Raw genomic sequence first — 20648 nt, forward strand, 5'->3', positions numbered from 1 at the left:
GGGGAGGACGAACAGTTCTTTTGCATATTCGCGCAACGTACGCGTAGTTAAAAGGAGGCATTTTTTCTTAACCTCCCTTATACTGCTCGAGAGGAACGTTCAAAAAGGAAAGGCATCTCCCCCTGCAGCACCCTTGCGCTGCTCACTCACGTTTTCGTAGACATAATTTGGTTTTCGAAAAAGAGTTTATCTTAAATTAGAAATGGGGAAACGCAAAAATGGAGAGATGGCATAAGGGCGAAGGGGCAATCCGCCTGCTTATGTACCTTATTGCCCTTTTTTTTTCTTTTTTTTTCCAAAGGGTAACAAGAGACATGTGCAAAAGGCATTCGCGTCAATGTCCCCCACCACGGGAAATTCCCCGTCTTTATAGATTTGCCGAAGCCGTTTTGAAAAGGAGTATGCCCCCTTTCATTTTTCAATTTTTATCTACTACTCAGCATTCTGCATTTTTTATTTCCCACCATGAACGACAAGGAATCATTGGGATTCACTTATCGAGCGAGTGACGGCCACTCCAACGAAATAATTCCACCTCGTTTGTGTTCTCATGGGGCCAAACATAAGCACACGCACTTCGGAATGGAGCATTCACATTCAGATTTTTTGCCAAGGTACGACAAACGTTTTTCTTAATAATATATGTATAGAGAATCAAAGAGGGGGCTGCGTTTCCTGAGGAAGTTTCACCTGTTGGGGGGCTATTTTTTATGAACGGCAATTCAAAAATAGAGAGAAAAAAAAAAAAAAAAACACTATAGACATGAACTACACTTTTACATATATGGATAACCTCATGGAGGTACATAAAAAAAGTTTCAAATTGTCTAACAGTTAAGCATACGTGTGCGCATGAGTACGGTTATAAGGATGTCCCCACACAAATACACCCATACTCACGCAGGAATTTACAAAAACCTTAAACTCTTCACCAGCAGTGAGGGGGGAAAAATTCCTGGTTGTCACTTAAAAAATTACAAACAGTTCGGTATGGAGAAGAAAAAAAAACGCACGCATTGCGTGTGCAGGGTTTAGGGAGGAGAGGAACAAATAACACCAGAGTTAGCAGCGGGATGGGGGTTGCTCTTACTCCTTTACGTAAGACTTCAAAATGATAACATTCTGTGGGTGGTTATTTTGTTCTTCATTTGGGGAACAGTCTTGTTAAATACAAAGAATGCAAAGCGCAAGGAACGCGCTATATTCGGAAGGCCCACATTCCTTCTTGTCATACCTAATGTATATAGCAGACTTCCCTCTGGGGTTACCTTGACGTTCATTTTGCTTTCTTCTGGTCTCCATCGTACTTTGGGACGCCCACGTTGAGATGATTAAAACAGACATGCCACTGTTTTAAGGGGAAGATACTGTGTTCCTTTGTTTGGTGGCCATTTTGCGGTGCTCACTATTTACTAGCCATTTTGTAACATTTTTTTTTTTTTTTTCCGGGTCAGGTGAAATTGAAAAAAAAAAAAAAAAAAAAAAAAAAGCTGTATCACGTGTGCGAGTAGATAATCAGTTAATCTGCTTTCATCACCGCCCCCATTTCTTCTTCCTTCTTCATTCTGCCTCCTTAACCCGTCTTCCCCACATCTTCATTATTCCTGCTCTGTAGCCGTGTCATTGGTCCATTTACGACACATTCGATTAATCTACCTCGAAATAAAAGTCTGGTTTTTTGTTCTTATCATCGGGGACGTTATTTTTGTTGAGCACGAATATCAAGACAATACCTATTATCGGTGAGGTGGCAAAACACAATTTTAATATCGTCAGGAGGATTGAAAAGATGGTGCCTATCATTTTACAAACGAAAGTTAGCTTATATAGGGGTGGGGTGCGGCGGCAAAGGTCTGTAAAGAATAAGGCGAAGAAATATTCACACGCATATGTGCTATATAACACGTTACTAAAAGGGGAGCTTTACAATGTCCCATTTGGGAAGAATGTGCTCGAGAGAGGATGAAAAAACATAGCACCACTGTAGTTGCATAAAGTGGCTTATATGCGCGCCTACAGGTTAGTTCTACGTATATGCATATATACTCACGTATGTACTACGCCGAGGTAAGACCTCCTCTTGGTCACTGACCAAAAAAACACAGCGGATTTTATTCTAGCAAACGCAAGCAAAGCATGCTTTCCTTTTCACTCTCTAAACTATGCAACTATGCAATTGTTCTTAAACTTACCCTTTTTAAAAAATATTCTGGGTTCGCTTTCCTTGCAATGCGATTGTTTATTCTTTACATATCAGAACGGTCAAAAAAAAAAGAATGACCATTGTTGTAATGCTAACATGAGATGCGAAAAAAAAAAAAATTGCTTAAATGGTAAAGCGGGTTACGCAAGTGGGCACGCGAAGAAGTACATATTTTATACATGCATCATATATTTATTTTCACATGTTTGTACATTTTGCGCGAGCAGCGCTGTGTTGAATATATCAACGCAAATTTCGAAGTGGCAAAAAAAAAAAAAAAAAAAAAAAAAAAATGCTTTCAAATGATCAACAAACGGAGGTGACCTTGCAACTACACGCAAAGAGTTATAATTAAAGCTAAAAAACGGGTAGGGGGAAAAAAAAAGAAAAAATCCGCGCATTCATTTTGTACGCTAAATAAGTAGGCATGTTTTCTTTGCCTGTACAAAAGTTTAATGTTTCTCTTTTTCCGTTCCTCTAATGGAGAGGGCACTTAAATGTGCATATGTGTATGACGCCACATCCATGTACTTTTGTACCTTCCAGAATATGAAAAATAAACAGTGGAAATGCGAACAACGCGCAACGCCAGGATTTTGGCTGCCACGTTCAGGTATTCGCCTCTCCCCAATATAACAATGACCAAACAAAAGGTGAGAAAACCAATTTAACGTTTCCCTTTTTTCTAATTCATTGCCCTTCCTCTTTACAATTAGAAAAAAATCCGCTTCTTCTCTTTGGAAGGAAATGCCCAAAAGATACCTGCATTACATTATATTGTCACCCGTTTAACGCAACAGCAACAGTACAAATTAGAAAAAAAGAAAAAAAGTACCTACCGTTGGGGGGACAAAAATGGAAAGCTCCTCTGCGCTCCATTACGATTGCAACTTTTTGTCGAACATTCAGGTGAATATTTGCCCGTGCAATGATTCGCAAATTTGCACATTGCATCGTGCAGAGGTGAGAACAGAAGAGGGCAATCTTAATTTTTCCTCTTTTAAGTGGCGAAAATGTGCAAATCGTTGGGGAGATATGCTAGTACCCATGGTGGACAATCTAGCGATTGCCACTTTGCACAATTATTTTATATGGGGGGTGTTATATCATGCCCTGGGTGTGTGTGGGTTATCAATTCAAAGAGAAATAGAAACCGTGAAATGCCACGAAGAAGTACGCGCCACAGATATGATAATACACGACGCGGGTATCTACGCACATGGCTTGGGCGAAGGTGTGTATGTATGGCCTAGACCATCCTTATTCTGCCCCCTTTCCCCGCACATTCTTTTTCGAATGCAAAGTTCCCAATTTTGGTAACTCCTTTGAAATGGGGTACTTCCCTTTTTTTAAAAAAAAAAAAAAAATCCTTGACACATTTCCCCTCCGCCCGGCGCTCAACAATGTATTAAATTCAGAGAGAAACAATCTGCTACGTAAATATTCTCTCTGATGAACCTCCCAAAAGGGTTGAAATCATTCCCCTCGCGCAGTCGTCTTTGCGTTTTTTTAACATTCCACGGAGGGTTGATAAAAGATCGGTTTACATCGGCAGATTGTTGGGATAACGGGGGGAAGGAAAAAAAAGAAACCCGACGAAGCGGATAACTCTGCCTTAATGGGTAAAATTAATTTCCTTTTTTGTTAAGCTACCCCTGGTGTGCTATTAAACATTGACATGTGCTTCGCACATATAGATGCCCCTGGTTTCTAAGTTTTGTAAATATGCCTTTTTTTTTTTTTTTTTTTTTGCCTGCATTTTCTACATTTTACAAATCTCCCAATTCTCGCCAACTCGTGGGGGGAATTCACCGTGCGGCTTAGCGGTGTGGTAAAACGGGAAAAAAATGGCTCGTAAAAGGCAATATATTTATATTCGCAAAGTCATTCCTAATCCTTTAGCGTATACAAACTTCCATGGAGCGAGGGGTGCGCGTTCGGGCAAAATGGGAGAGGCGCCCAAGGGGACCCGCAGAAAAAAAAAAAAATAATACATATATTAAACATTACTTATATATATAAGGCGCCCCTACACGCAAACTCGACCGTAGCGTGAAAAGCCAGCTCTACCCATAAAACCAGCAAGGCATATATAATATACATGCAGCGGGTACGATATGCTAGAAATGGCCGCGGCTCTGCATGTGAGTGAATCATGCATGTACATTTGTTATGCATGTAAAAGTATTATAATCTGCCCAGCGGCTTCCTAACCCAGGGCGCTAGTTAACCGTGAGAAGGAAAAAAAGGAGCAAAAAAAAGGGGAAAAAATGTTCATTTCGCTTCTCGTGACACTGAAAATGCGCAGCCAGGACGACCGAAGGGAAGCAAAAAAATATGTCTTACCTCGTTCGCAAAAAATAATAAATGGTCACGTACAAATGAAAGCGATAAATATATGACCTGCATACAGAATTAAAAATATGCATTTTTCATTCACATATATATTATTGCATGTACAAATTTGTAAATTCGGAACAAATACAAGCTTGATTTTAAAATAAAAAAATATGCTGGTGAGTGCGTCTCTCGGGGTGCTCTAACGCAACTCGCATTGGCGCTTTTGACAAACTCGAAGAAAAAAAGGGTGGGGATACTTGGGATAAAGGGGGAGGGCCTTTTTCGTCAATGAGCTGATTTTTGGCAAACGACACGCGGGTGCTCAATGAGCCGCATCCCGGAACAGTTGCGCAGTGCATCGCACGAATAATATAAATAAATAAGTACATACATATAATATACATGATACTTATAATACACAATACATACGTACGTAACACATATCCAAGGAAATATATTTATACGTACTGTTTTTTACTTTTATATAATGCACGCTTGCAAAGCCCTTTTCTTCATGGGCGCTGTACGCGCTGTATATATAATAAATGTCATCATAAGGTAGATAAGTAGATATATGGGCGTATTCCTTGCATGTACACAAAGTTGGCCAAAAAAAATAGGGTTTTTATATGCGCAAGGGGATTTTTACCATCAATATATTAATTATTTTTCCGCTCGTCCGTCGTTTTATCTCCTTTTATATATTGGGTTTATCTTACCCTTGCCTTGGACTTTTTTTTTTTTTTTTTCTTTTCCTCTTATAAATTAGGCATATATATTATAAATAGAAATCTCTCTTTTTGGTCTTCATGCATGAAAAAAATTAGCCGCTCTTTTTTTTTTTTTTTTTGTTCGCGTTTTTCCGCATTTATTCATTATTTTACCTTTTTATATTTTTTATGCATTTTTTATATATTTTTATATCCATTTTTATGCTCATTTTTATATATCTATTTTTTATATATTTTTATATCCATTTTTATGTTTATTTTTATATATCCATTTTTGTGTTTATTCTTATATATCCATTTTTATGCTTATTTATATTTTTATTTTTACGCGGCATATTCATGCGCTCGGTTTCCCGTTTGTACGTGCACTTCATCCCGCCCGCATGCACGCACGTTTGCGCTTTTGCGTCCTAAGCATACGCATAAACTTGCGCTTACCTGACAAGTGGAGGCGAACCCCGGGGGGAAAAAGGAAAACATCTCCGGCAGTAGCACCACGAGCAAAGGTAGCTATATGCCCCTATGCATATACATACATATATACATATATATTATATATATATAAATACGTATATATTTACTTACATATATGTGTACCTCTCCACTTGGCGCGTAGCCCTCGTGCGTTTCTCACGCGTCTGTATGCGACGCACACGTAAATACGTACGTGAATACGCTCGCATACGTTTTCTTACCTTCTAGTACTTACTACGCATTGTTTTCCCGAAGGTCCCTTCCCCCTGTGGCCGGGACACGAGCACACACCGAGCTCAGAGCGCACATTTATGTACATACATTCTTGCGTACGTGCAAGCTGTGCGTTTTTTTTTAAAAATTAAGCATCGCGTTAGCTGGATAGAAGCTTACCATCCACTTTGCACGCTTTGCCTTTTTTTTCCTCCAAACGGATGGACGGACGGACACACGAACGTACTTACATGCGCAAGCTACTCAATTGCTGCCTTTTTTTTTTTTTTTTTTTTTTTTTTGCATTATGCGAACAGTACTTTGGTCAAGGTGCTGATTTGCTATGCATGATTTCCCAGGTGCACGTGTACACGTTACTAGCGCCGGGGCTACATGCATATGTTGTGAAACTGCTGCATGCGAAACGGCTGCACGTTGTTTAATGTCTTGACGTTGTGTGACGCCATTTTGGGGGTGGAGAACAAACGGATCAATTCTATGCGGTGAAGGAATTATCGCTGTGGTTGCTTGTTTTTTTTTTTTCCCCCCTTCCCTGTAGGTTGGCCAAACATGCAATTCCCGTATCTGCGCGATTGCATAATTTGCCCACGTAGCACATCCGTGCATTGCTTCTGCCGAAAGGCACCTCAGGACTGCTGAATTTTTTTTTTTTTTTTTTTTTTTTTTTTTTTTTTTTGCGTTGCATACGTAAAGTCGCGCATCCACCACGTGTACATGTAGGTACACACCGAGCTTTGTGTTTGAAGAGGCACCCCCGAAATATTCCCATTTTTGCATATTCAGTTGACTCCTCTAAACCTGTTATTGGTTTCCTCTAGCACACTGCTCTCTGTTTGGTATTGATTCGGTCCCGTTTTGGCTGAGAAAGAAGTTACCCAGAACAAAGACAAAGGTTCACAAAAAGTAATTCACCGATTTAACAAAACGAATCGGTTTCAGAGAAATAAAAGTGGGAAACACACTATGACAGCGAATTTACCTATACCCTAATGATAAAATATATTTGAACCGTCACAAAAGTTACAACAAAATTCTTCGAAAAAGAAAAAGAAGCAAACGTTGATTTATTCATGGTGCCCCCTCTTGTGGTAGAAACGAAAAATGATTTTCGGAAGATGAACAAAGCCTCGTCAGCTACATATTTAGAAGATTGCCTTTTACGGGGGTTAGAACGAGAAAACCTTCAAAAGGTGCACGCGGAGCTGGCGGAAGAGGAGCAGTACGACCAGGAGGAACTGGAAGAAACATTGGAAGAGCAGCAGCCGGAAGAAGACGACGACATCGAAGAAGACGAAGAAAGCGGGACTTCACTCAACATTGCGCACAGCAACAGTGCCAACGGGGACCGATACAGTAGGAACGATTTCATTGGAGGAAATCTTCCCACGCGTGGGGCGAACAGTAACGAGTATGTGCTAAACTATTTGAACACATACATAAATAAAAATATAAGGAACGGTAAAACACTAGAAAATATTAACCAACCCAACTTATTAACAAGCCAAAGTACAGACAACATGATAAGTGGAAATCCGACCAACGTTACAATTACTGATAGTAACAAACAGTGCATGAAAAACTTTTTCAAAGACAGGGATAAGGGTAACCCTTTATATGATGCGCAGACTGCAGCCAACCTGCACTACATGCTAATCCCAAATGAGAATGAACGGAAAGAGAATGTGAACTGGAATGAACGTATAAGCAATTTTATACACACGGAACTACAAAACGGTTTCGTGGATGATAGAGTGTATGCATCAAACAGGAGTAACTTGATGAATGGAGCGAATTGTTCAGACCAACGAATGAAGAACCCACACGATTGGGAGAAAGCAACATCCGTACTGGACGAAGACGTGGGAAACATCTTTGTTAATAAATTTCATCCAGGGGAGACGGGAATCTCCACCGGGGGGGTGCCTCACCCGAGTAGCGTGCGTAACGTTCAGAGTGACTTGGTCCACGTGGGCAAGTATGACGGTGAGAGAGGCTACGACGGGAGAACGAACCGGCAGCATGTGAGTACAAATTGTACAGGTGCAGATGGGGTAAGTAATTATCATGTGAATAACCCCCGTTTGGGCACCCCTCATGTCAGTAACGAAACCACAAATCGGAACGGCTTCACGAATGAACCCAACCCGAACAACGCCAGAGAGTGCGAAAATCACAAGTTGTCACCGAGAGGAAGTGAAAATGTCTCCCCGAGTAAGAGGCCGATCGAGTGTGATAAGTCTCAGGGGATGTTCCACAACAGCGTTGGAGAAAAATACGCCAAATGGGAAGTCCCCAATATGAAGGAAGAAGACCCCATCATACTAACCGACAGTGAAAAAATGAACTGTGCAAACAGAAAGGGGAAGGCAGGTGAACTACCTGAAGTAATATCTCATTCAAGTCACTGGATGAGAGGACAAGAGAAGGAAAATTATCGAAGCTTTCTCTATGTAATTAATAAAAAAATGGAAATGCTTTCCAAAGATAGGAATGTCATTGCTGTGGAAAATATGTACAAGCCGGGCTTACAACCTGTGAATGCCTCTCATAAACATAACAACCCCTTGTGTGTGGGCAACACTGATAAGGGGGCCGAGAAAGTGAATTCAAGGGAAAGAGAAGAAGACCCTATTGATAATGTCGGATCGTCCACTGTTAATCCAAATTGTTATACAGGCTTCGTACATAACGAACCAAACGAAAGTTACAAAAAAGCGAATTTGAAAACGGTACAATCAGAACGACAATATGTGGCACAACAATGTTATGATGAAAGAGCAACTCTGGGTGATGCTCCGGGGTTGTATTCCCGTCGGGGTTCCTTAACCCAGGGGGGAGCCCATCCGAGTGGGTTGTTGGATAGCCACGGGCGAAACATATCCACGGATTATAACCCAATGAGAGACCTAGAAATGCTGGGAGGCCAGGGAAGCAGTTCATCAGATAACTTCCCCTGCAGTGGCGATCCAGTGAACAATTTAAGTAATTACTGTGATGATGACCCCCCCGAGGTGGGTAAATTAAACGGCGTGAATTTTTCCAACCACGTGGATAGGCTAAGTGTACAGTTAAATTTTATCGAGGAGGGGCTAGTGGGCTACCAGAAGGAAGGAGGCCCAAGTAGTTTCCCTTTTGTTCAGAAGGAGAAGAGTGCAACAAATCCCCACGGTGATAATTATGGTGATCATCTTGACCACGGGGAGCAGAGCGACCACGCCGACATGACCGAATCGCAGTGCGAAAATTACGCATCCGAAAAAGGTGTTGGAGCTGTGACAAGCGCAGGAGAGGAAGAGGATAGCCGCACCAACCGGAACAGCGCAGGTGGAAATGAAAACTGCTCCAGTAGCAGGAAAAGTAGCCACCCGCACAGTTATAACAACAGTGACCCATTCAATGTGGATGCCTTTGCAGGGGACCCATTTGGGAATGACCCCTTTGCGGGTGATCCTTTTTTTAATGATCATCAGTTTGGGAAGGACGGGTCATGTCTGAACCAGATAGGCACCTACAGTGAGCACAACGAGTATTACCCCAACGTGGAGGATAACGAAAACGACAAGGAGGGCAGTGAAAATACGACGGACAACGTTAACAACAACGCTACGTTGAATGACGATTATGTGTTTCCATCGAGTGGAAAGAACCATCATGATATAGAAGGTGGAGTTGCTTCAGGAAGTAACCAGGCTCACTTTAAAAACGGAAGTTACCTCTTCACAGGCAGCAGCAGCAGTAATAACAATTGTGTATCTGAGAAGGAGATGCGAAAGGGAGGAAACACATTCAGCAGCTCGGCCAGTGGTAGTGTTCCCCCCCACCATGAAGATTTCATTTGCGAACACCTAAGTAGTGACCATGTCGAGACGGTCAACGGGAGTGAAAGCATATGCCAATTGCACCATGGAAGTGACATCAGTGACGGGGGTGGAAGGCAAAGCAAAGCCAGCCACGATAGTGGCAACGATAGCAACAATGGGTGTAGCCAAGATGGAAGTACCACCGGCGTGGAGGGAAACAGAAGATTGTTCAGTAACGTCCACCATGGGAGGGCACCAAATTTCACTCAGAAGAAAAATATAAATGACGGTCATGCAAATGAGGAGGACGTACTGCACTCTGCAGCAACAAGTAGCCACTTCAGTTTTAACAGTTGTGTTATTCATGTGAAGGGAGATAATACCCCCCGAAATGAGTCCCATCCGGTGGAAAATCGCTTCGTCAGTGAGGACCAGGCGGCAGTTCCTATATCAGCAGGAGCGGACTCCCCATGCATGGAGGATGAATTTTCACGGGCAAGTCAGAAAAATGAAAGAGCCATTACTCTCACAGATGTTGGGGCTGATATGGCTAGCAGTGACAGATCTGTCGAATGCACTCGTGGAGAGAGCGAAACGGACGGAAAGAACGAACACGCAGAAGTACTCTCCCGTGTTCAGGAGGAGGTCTGCCCAAATCATGTTAGAGAAGAAGTAAGTAACAAGGAGCAACATACATTTGGGAGAAATTCCAATCGCATGCAAAAACACAACCACGTAGAGGTGAATTTAACCCACGAAGGTTACCCTCATATGGATAAAAATTTCCATAAAAACGGAATCGCGATAAGTACAAATAATATGATCACCCATGGAAGCAGCATGACCAGCAGTGAAGAATGGATGCACCTGAATGGGCAGTATCATCAGGTGGATCACCTTAACGTCGCTAAAGCGAACAGAATAGGAAGCCCCCAAAGTGCCAACACTAGCAGCGGAAGAAATGCCCATAATAGTTTGGCAGGGAGTGTCAGCAGTTTAAATTCTGTGAATGCGAAAAAGGGGAGTTACGTCCCTGCGAATCATTCGAGGGATTATTGTGGTCTGGGTTCCATTAGCAGCAGCATTAATCGTGCTAGCGGATTTGGAGACGGCCCAACTTCTTCCAATCATGACCTCTTGCAGGGACTCCACAGTGACACTGTGATGCAGCACCCCATGCGAGATAGAAACACTAACGAAGGAACCGTTGGACAACCCTACGACTGGAACAATGAACGAACCACCAGCTATGCCCCCGCCTCATTTTACAGAAACAATAACGAAACGAAGAACTTTTTAACAAATTTTTTTGATGCTGTCGAATCGGGTACTTTGAACCAGAGGGGATACGAACACGAGGTTGACGACCTCCATTTTTCACGCAACGGGTATCAGAAGCAGAGTGAAGTGAAGAACCATAAGGAGAGGATCCCCCCGACGATTGATCGTCCTACCCATAGTGGCAGCAATTCAAACCATGTAAGGAATGAAAATACGATAGATGTGTTTAGTAGTGCGAATCAGTTTGCAGGGGTGAAGAGTCTGGGCACGATGGACATCCTGAGTGGGGGCATCTCCAATGCGTGTAGCGGGGGCGCCAACAACGTCAACCATTTTATGAACAAAAATGACGGTGGCGATGTGCACCAGAAGGTGGCCATTCCGATGACAGGCCCAACCTCGAAGAATGTAAACATGGCAGAAAATCACCTACCCCACAAGAACGTCCCTCTCATGCAAAGCACCCGAAATAGTAACCTCGCACACTCCGTTGTTAATTACAACCCCAGCAAGCTTCTCATTAATAAGCACATCCACGCTAATAATAAGTGTATGAACGGCAAGGTGAAAATTACGAATAATGGAAATAGCGGTCCGCATAGCAGTAACAATAACATGGGTAACCTTTGGGGGGACTATCGTCCTGGTGGTGGTCCTGCAAATGTGGGCAGCCCCAACTTAACACAGGTCGACAACGAAAACAGAAAATACCTTCCTGCTTTAGGTAACAACAGTGGCGGTGGTATACTTCCTACCCCCCACAGGAAGGAGAATAATAATCCACCTACAGATGGTAAAGCGAAAGGCAAAATGGCCATTCCAGCGTTAATAACCACGGGTGGGAAGGCAAGCTTGTTGAACAATCCAATGGAAGAATGTAGTAACCTTGTTATGTCTACCCACGGAGGGATCACACACACAGCTGTTAGTGGGGCGAACAACTGTACCAGCACCACGCCAAATGAACACAACTTGAGTGTTCCTTTCAATAAAGTAGGTCTTGGAGGAGTCCCCTTTTACATCACGGAAAGTAAAAACATCCGTGGGAGTAATTGCCCAAACGGTGGCAACCTTAATAAATTGGAGAGGAAAGATTCGTTTAGCAGTAATGGAGACGCCAGTGGTAGCAGTACGATGGTAGAATCGAGGCAAGTGAACCAACAGTTTAGCGAACAAGAACAGAATTCAAATGGGATGAACGGGGTGATAATCCCTGGAACGGCGGCATATGAAAGGGGTAACAATGTTGTTGCGCCAATCCAATCCGTACCGTCAGGTGGAGGAGGGATCCTATGCACCCCATCCACCAATGGGGGTGCAATCACCTCCTCACAAGTCATGTCCAACCATAAAATGAACAGCTTTCTAATGAATGACAATCTAAGTAACATTATGTTGAGCCAAAATTTTAACAGCTTTTTTAATAGCGCCCGAACGAACATACAGGGAGTGGGGGGGAGTAGCACTCCCTATGGAAGCGTCGGCGCGGATAATCCAAACGGGAACAACTCCAGTGCGCAGAATATCATCCCCCCGAAGAAGAACGAACTTATGTTTAGCGGCATGAAGAGCAACCTGGGGGAAGGAAAAAGAAACAACATTTGCGAAACGGTTAGTACGTACTGCAAGGAGAACTCAAATGATGCGTCAAAAATAGGGGAAAACCTCCTCTTTCAGGGAGGTGCCTCGACGGGTGGAGTACCCAATGAAAGGGTGAAGGATCAGACGTCACATCAACTAGTCCACCCCAAAATGACAGACCCGAACAGTAACAACCTTGCCATTTATATTGGCAACCATAAAATGAGGAAGTATGTAAAGGTAAATAAAATGGAGGAGTCACATGTGAACCACTCATTTGTCAGTGGCGGTAGGTTTAATGAGTATTCGAAGCATATTGTGGAGGAGCATTTTCAAGGGGATACGAATCACAACTCCAATGAGCAGAATGTAGGCGAATCATTTAGTGGGAGGAATCCGCGCATTCCGCACTATGCAGAAGGTAGCACCAATAGCGGATTCTTGAATGGTGGAGTTAGCAGTGCTATCTTAAGCGGAGGCAACGGAATGGGTAACCAAAACGGGCCCACAACCACCCAGTTTCGAAAAAGCTTTGTGCCCAACAAGAATGCCTATATGAAGGCTAGCAATGGTGAATTATGGGAAACCGCTGCGACGAGGGATTATAACGGTCCTCTACAAAGCGGGTTCGATGGTAAAGGAGATCCTGTACCTTCCGTGGCGACTGCCTCGATGGGCGGGGCTCAACTAATCCGGAACCATCCCATAAATCAAAACATACGTTGCTCCGAACAGAGAATCGAAGACCAGATGGGTCACTACCTTCACAGGGCCGAACTCGCTGCGGTAAACGTAGACCCCGAAAGAATGTGCAAAGAAGAGGATAACAGTACTATTAAGGCACAAGAGAGGAAGTACCCCATGCAGGCCGAGGTGCTAACGAAACGGATGGGTAGCTTAGGTCAGGAATACACCGTTAGCAGCAGCACCAACAGTGGTAGCAGTAACAACGGCAGTAGCAACTATAGCGGTGGGGGAGGCACCTACAGTGCTGGTGGCAATTACACTGTTGGTGGCAACAAGGTGGCCCCCCAGAGCAGCCTGAACAATGCAGACATGAAAAACGTGATGATGACTATGATACAGAACCCAATGAATTGCAACGCAGGTGTTGTAGGGAACCACGTTAGGAAGGGAGCACCTGTCGTTGGGGCAGCAAACCCCATTGGACCTACCCCATGTCACATGGCACAGAACCCAAGGAACATCAACAACGATAACAGCGTTCCAAACGATTTGTTACTGAAGGGAAAAAATTTCGAGGAGCTGATATGCAGCAAGGGTTACGTTCAGAGTAGGTACCCACAGCACCATGCGTATAATAATGTGAATACAAAAATGGCTAGCCCGCTTCAGGGTGCACCAAACCCCCAGCAGTATGGAGTTCATGGTGGTATGCATAGCGGCCTGCATGGCAATGTGTATAACGTGCCGCTTAGCATCCCCCCATGTGCGGGCGTCCCTGCCAAAAGCAACGATGATTTAAGAATGGGTGGAGAAAAAGGCAACTTAAAGGCGCCACTTAGCAACGTCAACATGAGGAACCCAATGAATAGAGATATTGCGATGTGCAACTCGGTGGGGGGCATTTGTTACAATAGGAACAACAATGTGGTTACCCCGATGATTGGAGCAGGAAGCACCAACAATAATATACCCGGTCGAAGTATAGAATCGTATAATAACATGATGAGCAGCGATCAGGCAGGAAATCTGATGCAACAACAACACATGCTGGACGCCTGCGCAAAGAACAGGAACATTCTAAATAATAACCTAAAAATGGATGTTAGTAAAAACTGCGCAAAGGTTAGGAGTGCACATCAACAGAATGGTTATGCTCACCTCGTGGTGCAGCCAAATGGGGACATGCGAAAGGGAGGACAACAACCACATCCCCTGGCGGTGTCGCTAGGGATGGGGGGTTTACAAACAGCTTTGCCAACGCCAGCTGTAGGAATGGCACCAGGGGCAATGATTTTACACAACCAGAACGGAGCCCTCAACGAATACGCACAACATTACTATGAGCAGCAACAGCAGTCCCTCCAGGTGATGCACTCTCACCATCAGATGTATCCCCTCCAGCAGATGTACCCCCTGCACCAGTTGTACCCCATCCAGCAGATGTATCCCCACCACCTGATGTTTCCCTCATGTGAGACCCCGCACGGGCAGCAGTACGGGAAGTACCTCTCGAACAGCAGTGACTTGGCCATCAAAAAGAAGGAATACGAAAATATGTTCAGGCTATCCAAAAGCCAGCTTCTAAATTTGGAGAGTGAAATAAAATATCTAAAATCGCTAGCTGCGTATAATATAAAACCTAAAGATTTATACTTTGAGACGTACGAGGAGACGGCTATTCTTCCTTACGACGGTGGTGGCATCATGAATGGAGATTACTGTTATTACCACAGTCAGCAGTATCCAGGGGGGGGAGTGTATTCTATGGATGGTGGTGTTCTACCCGTAGGAGGTGCTAATCAAATGTGCGGTATAGTAAACTCAGTTGATAACTCGATCGGCAATCTCTGCAATGTGAATGGCAGCATCAGAGGAGCAGCAACGGGATCACCGATGGATCAACCCCCCCTGGGTGGGAAAGTCAAACGAGAAAGGGGAAAAACAAAACTATACACGAACAAATTTAGCAGCAAGTTCAAATACACGGTAATTGAGGAAGGGTCATTCGGGGTAGTCTACAAAGGGTGGTACAAAGGAATGCATGTAGCTGTAAAGGTACCAGTAGATAAAATGGCCAAACAAGACCCCTACGGATTAACCAAAAGATCCATCAATGAGTGGAAAATTCTCTCAAAATGTGATCACCCAAACATTATTAAATTATGTGGAGGAATCATACACAGTTATTTCGACATTTGGCTAGTCACCAAGTTGGTAAACGGATTAGATTTACACACGATAAAAAATAACATGAAAAAAGACGACAAAGTTATGAGCATTGATGTGTCTTTGAAAATGTGCAGACAGCTAGCTAATGTTATAAACTTTTTACATACCCCCATAAAAAATAAAAAAAATGTAATTATCCATAGGGATATAAAGCCAGAAAATTTAATCATTGACAATGACTGGAATATACATCTCTGCGATTTTGGCGATTCTGAAGAATGCGAAGATGGAATTGTAACAAATGTGTCTGGTGCTACGTGGATTTATGCTCCACCAGAACTGCTAACATGCCACCCTTTGAAGCAGAGTAGTGACTACAATTTTTTGGACCATACGAAATTGTCGTACAAGTGGGATATCTGGTCCATGGGATGCGTCTTCCAAGAAATGATGAATTTGCCTTCTCCGTTTCAACATTACATCATCACCTTTGATGAGTCGGATCAGATTTATGAGAAACTGGTCGATGTCTTTACGAGGAAGTTACCTCCTTGTATTCATTCGAAGATTGAAAACTCTCCCTTCGCAGACATAATTCGGCTTTGCTTAAACTACGACCCGAATTTGCGCCCCACGGCATCCGAAATTGTTCAACTGCTTAACCAACCGGACGAGTACCTCCTGTTGAAGAGGGCCTAGCTGGATGGCTAAGCAACTGAAAACGGGTTGCCACCCAAAGGGGGGTTTTGAGTGAGAGAGAGGACCTGCGGGCCCTTTTTTTTTTTTTTTTTTTTTTTTTTTCTTTTTCTTGTTTTATTCACCACACATCGGACATGTTCACTTTGTGCGTCATCTTTTATGCGTCTTTTCACGTCCATTTAAGAACAACTTCATCACGAACACCTCCGCCAATTCAACCCACTCGAACAAGAAAAGAGCAGCCACCGTGTGCACCCATTTGGCACACACAGGAGTGAACAAAGTATCATTCGTTTGAGTTAAAAAGAAAAGTTTCGTTTGTTTTTACGCCAAACTGGGTTGTGCTAAGCTTTTACAATAGGTGTGTTCGAAAGTTACTTGTTAGCATATCCACTGTTAATATGTGTCGCCACGATCGGCTACGTTATCTAAGCCGACCGACCAGACGCCCAAAGTGCCTGCACAGGTACTCCGAATCGGGTCTACAAGTGGGTTCCGGGTTAAGGCACTGGCGCATGACCAGTAAGACGTTACTCACTACGAAGTGGAACAGCTTCCTGTTAGGAAACTTCCCACGCAATTTGTTCACATCGATGTAGATGTATTTCTGCTTAAAGCAAGTGGACAACCGAAAGAAGGATGGCATGTAGTCACTCACAAATGGCAATCCCCCAAACAGAACTTCATATATAACGACGCCAAATGAGTATATGTCACACTTGTCTGTGCACTCTTCTTCTCTTAATACCTCTGGAGCGGCATAGGGGTCATCGCAACGGACCTTTCTTTTGTCAAACTTTTTCGCTTGGAAGAGTAGCAAAGGAGAGGTCATCATGGTGTTTATATTTTTGGCTTCATTCATGCAGGTTATGTATGGTAAAGGCAAATTCATTTTTTCTCCCTCCAGGTGGTTACGTCTGATATGTTTGCTTCGTCCCTGTGTGATACAGACACCACCTGCGTGGCTGTTTCGGCTTTGACCTTTCTTGGCGTCTCCCCAACGGGACCACCCATAGGAGCGTTTGTTAGATACGTTAAGGTGTTTTTCCCCCGATGCATTAACCTTATAATCGTAGTAACACTCTATGGAGGCCTTCTCAAAGTTACACAGCTTGATGCTTCCGCCGTCTTCCGACACGAATATATTTTTGCTGCTTATATTTCCATGAACGACCCGTCTACTATGTAGGTAAAATAATGCAGACGCGATTTCGTAAAAGAGCTTAATAATATTTTCGTTTGTTAGTCCATTCGTAACCACCTCACCTTCGCACGTTTGTCCTTGCCCCTGACAAGAGGGACCTACGCCGTATATTGCATCGTGCAGGGACATCCCACTCAGGAACTCAAAAACCAAACCGAACTTTTCCTTCTTCCTACTTATAACGTTGCCTATGTATTTGATCACATTGGGGTGCCTCAAATTTGAGAGGACGAAATGCTCCTTCATGAATTCTGTTCTTCGTTGGATCCTTTCTATGAGGGTTGCCGGTCTGTCCTGTGCGTCTTGTTTTTCACTTTTCTCCTTTTGTTCGTTTCTTTCTACTTGTGCCCTTGGATGGGGATCCCCTCCTTTTAACCGCTTAAACATTTCGTGTGGCTCCAGGTTGACCAGGTTACTTCTTATGCTGGCCCAACCGTCCAAAATGCTTTCCCCTATGTTGCTAAGCTGCTGCTCATCGAAGAGGAACTTTTGCGCTGCGGTAACGAGGGGATTACCCAAGTGGACCTGCACCCCTTCTTCAGTGCAATCATCACAGGGAGAAGCACCACGTGGGGAATCATCACCTGGTAAGCCATCCCGCTCATCATCTGACGTCCCTCTAGTCGACCGTTCCACTGTCCTATCCCTCCCCGAAAACATTTTCAACCTCACAGGTCCGTTTGCATAGTAACACAGGTACGATGCCTTCCCAGCGTTGCGTCTCCCCAACCGGTTCAGCACAACCAACTCCGACTTGGGGATGGAGCTGAAGGTTACCAAAGCATCCCCTCTTATGCTCCCCCAACTGACGAGCATTTGCAGGTACGTATTATGTAGACTGCTAAATGCGTTTACAAAATTGAGCAGAAAGTAGATGTACTCATTTTTATCCACCCCTAGCATCCTCAGTATTTTCCTATTAAGGGTGAAAAAGTGGAAGCCATTCACGTGGTTGCACTTGAAGGCAGCTATGTACTTGTGCAACCCGAACAAATGGAGAAAAACAAATATGTGGTAACTCCGCCACTGATAAATGCACTCGATTTTGTTTTTCTCGTTTTTGTATTTTAGGTAGCTCAGCAGACGTGTGACGGTTGGCGGTGTTTTGGTCGTTAATGGCGCTTTCCTCCTTTGCCTTTTCATCTGTCTCTGCATCCGTGCCATTTCCTTTCTCGGCCCCGCAATGGCTTTTCCGCGGAGCGTGTTCCTATAAAGTGCCGCCTTGCTTGATATACACTGTGTCGAATCTCTGCTTCCCCACTGGGCATCCCTACACTCTGCAGTAGATTCACTAGGTCCATTCGATAAGGAACCTTCTCCTTTGGGCCCATCACAGCCCAGCTTAGAACATCCACCCACAAGTAGCTTATACAATTTTAATTTTCTTCTTTTCCCCTGTCTCTTCTGTGTTATTATCCTCTTTTGGCTCTCACCCCCGTTTGAATGGAAAACTGAACGAATCGGCGTGGTTACTTTTCTCTTCACTTTAAAGTGCTGTTCTGGGGAGGAGGCACTGGAGGGAGTCACGTCCGGGCAGAACTCACTTTCCGAGTCGGATTTATTAAAGAGGTGCGTCAATTTAAGGTGGGGAGGACACTTGAAAGAATCATTTGTGTTATACAAATAGTTTGCACTTCCTACTGAGGCTTCCACAAAGGGAGGGCATCTTTCCTCATTACCTTTATGATGCCTTGTTGAATCTTTTGCTGCCTCCCTGGTGGGGGAATCCCCCCGTGGATCCATATCCTCATGAAATGGAAAAAAATTACAACCACTGCGTTGGTTAGTCTCCCCCTTGGGGGGGGAATTCCAAACTGAGTCATCCGTGCTGTAGACACTACCGTCAGGTTGTCCCTCCTCCCCCACTCCTTTAGCCCCTTTGCTAATTAGCCCCTTCAGAAAATTTATCCTCGATTCATAATTTACGTAGCTTAAGAAGCCCCCACTGGGACTGCCCTTTCCGCGTTCATTTCTCACCCCATTTTCGGTTCCATTCGCAAAAAATTGAACAAAAGATTTGTCTACGCCAAACAGGTGGTCAAAAATTTGCTTGCGCACCAAACGTGAGATGGTATTGTCTGTGTACAAAGGAAAAAAGGCACTTAAATTTTCCTTCAAAAAAAGCTTATCCTTTTTGTAGTAGTGAAGATATATGTCCATATGTTTGGTAATTTTTATTTTGCATTTTTTCCTGTTCGATTGGAATAAACAAAAGTTGTAACTGTTTTTTTTTTTTAATATTCCCACTCCATTTATCAGTCCAAATTTGTACGTCCCAAGGAAGAGCTGCTCATTTGTGTAGGTGCATCCAAATCCGTGGGAAATGTTGTTCAGCCATTCGCCTGCACGGTTGGGAAGTTTATTTATTTATTTATTATTTTTTTTTTTTTTTTATTATTTTTTCCCAGTGAGCAGGAGAGGCGAAGAGTTGCTGCGCAGAAATGGCGGCGCTACAAAATGTGGACCTAAAACGAACTCACCAGAGTAGACAATTCCCTGCGGGTTATACAACGTCCCGTAGCCGCTTTTCGCGTTTTCGATCCATTCGCTGCATGGGAAGGGGGGTGAAAGATGATCCACTTGGTGACTACAAGTGTGGAGCAGGTAAGTGAAGGGGTTCCGCTCCTACAGTAAATCACACACAATTGGCTGCACATAAGCTACACGCTACACATATATTTTATTATCTGTTCCCCTCTGGGTGAACTCCATACAGTTTCCACGCTCCGCCACCCCCGAGGACTTACCCCTCATAGACGCTCCCAATTTCCTTGTAGATGTAGTAGCCATAGCCGTGTCGCTTCTTATTCTTCGTCGTGCCGATGTAGACATCCCCATTTTGATATTCTAACTTTGGGTGGAAAAAAAAAAAAAAAAAAAAAGTGATCAGAATGTAGCCAAATGGGACAAATGGTTAGTAACATATTTGTAGCAGTGTGAAGGTAAAGATGAGCCACAAACAGGCGCACACGCAGAAGCAGTTAAAATAGCAGCATTATTTACTACACTGCGAATCGTGTCACTCTTGTGAACTTACAATTTCGTCAAAGGGCTGGTGGGATAGTATGTCCCGCACGTGGGTGTAAACAAAGTCGTCCCGGTTTTTACACTTGCTCAGGTAGTCTTCCCTTCGAATTCTTTGCATGGTGCCTCTCGTCCCCAAAAAACAGGACTACCACATAAACGTTTGCAGAGTCAACCGGGGGAGCTGCACAGAGGGGATGCATCCGTTTTTTTTTCTTCCC

At 43.7% G+C, this 20648-nt stretch overlaps 2 protein-coding genes across 2 annotated transcripts; one reads left to right on the forward strand and one right to left on the reverse strand.

Annotated features, from left to right (window-relative positions):
• Positions 1-7097: 7097 nt before the first annotated feature.
• Positions 7098-16199, forward strand: PCOAH_00016600 (Protein kinase; the record flags this gene model as incomplete). Its single annotated transcript, XM_020058469.1, has 1 exon — positions 7098-16199. One exon carries the CDS (start codon positions 7098-7100, stop codon positions 16197-16199), a length of 9102 nt encoding a protein of 3033 aa, XP_019914163.1.
• A 424-nt stretch (positions 16200-16623) lies between these two features.
• On the reverse strand, positions 16624-20548 carry PCOAH_00016610 (Serine/threonine protein kinase; the record flags this gene model as incomplete). The annotated part of the gene is made up of 4 exons (XM_020058470.1): positions 16624-19745; positions 19884-19951; positions 20151-20254; positions 20441-20548. The coding sequence occupies 4 exons, from the start codon at positions 20546-20548 to the stop codon at positions 16624-16626; spliced, it is 3402 nt and encodes a 1133-aa protein (XP_019914052.1).
• Positions 20549-20648: the final 100 nt, after the last annotated feature.

This window comes from Plasmodium coatneyi, chromosome 7, assembly GCF_001680005.1.
Source record: "Plasmodium coatneyi strain Hackeri chromosome 7, complete sequence".
Classification (NCBI taxonomy): domain Eukaryota; phylum Apicomplexa; class Aconoidasida; order Haemosporida; family Plasmodiidae; genus Plasmodium; species Plasmodium coatneyi.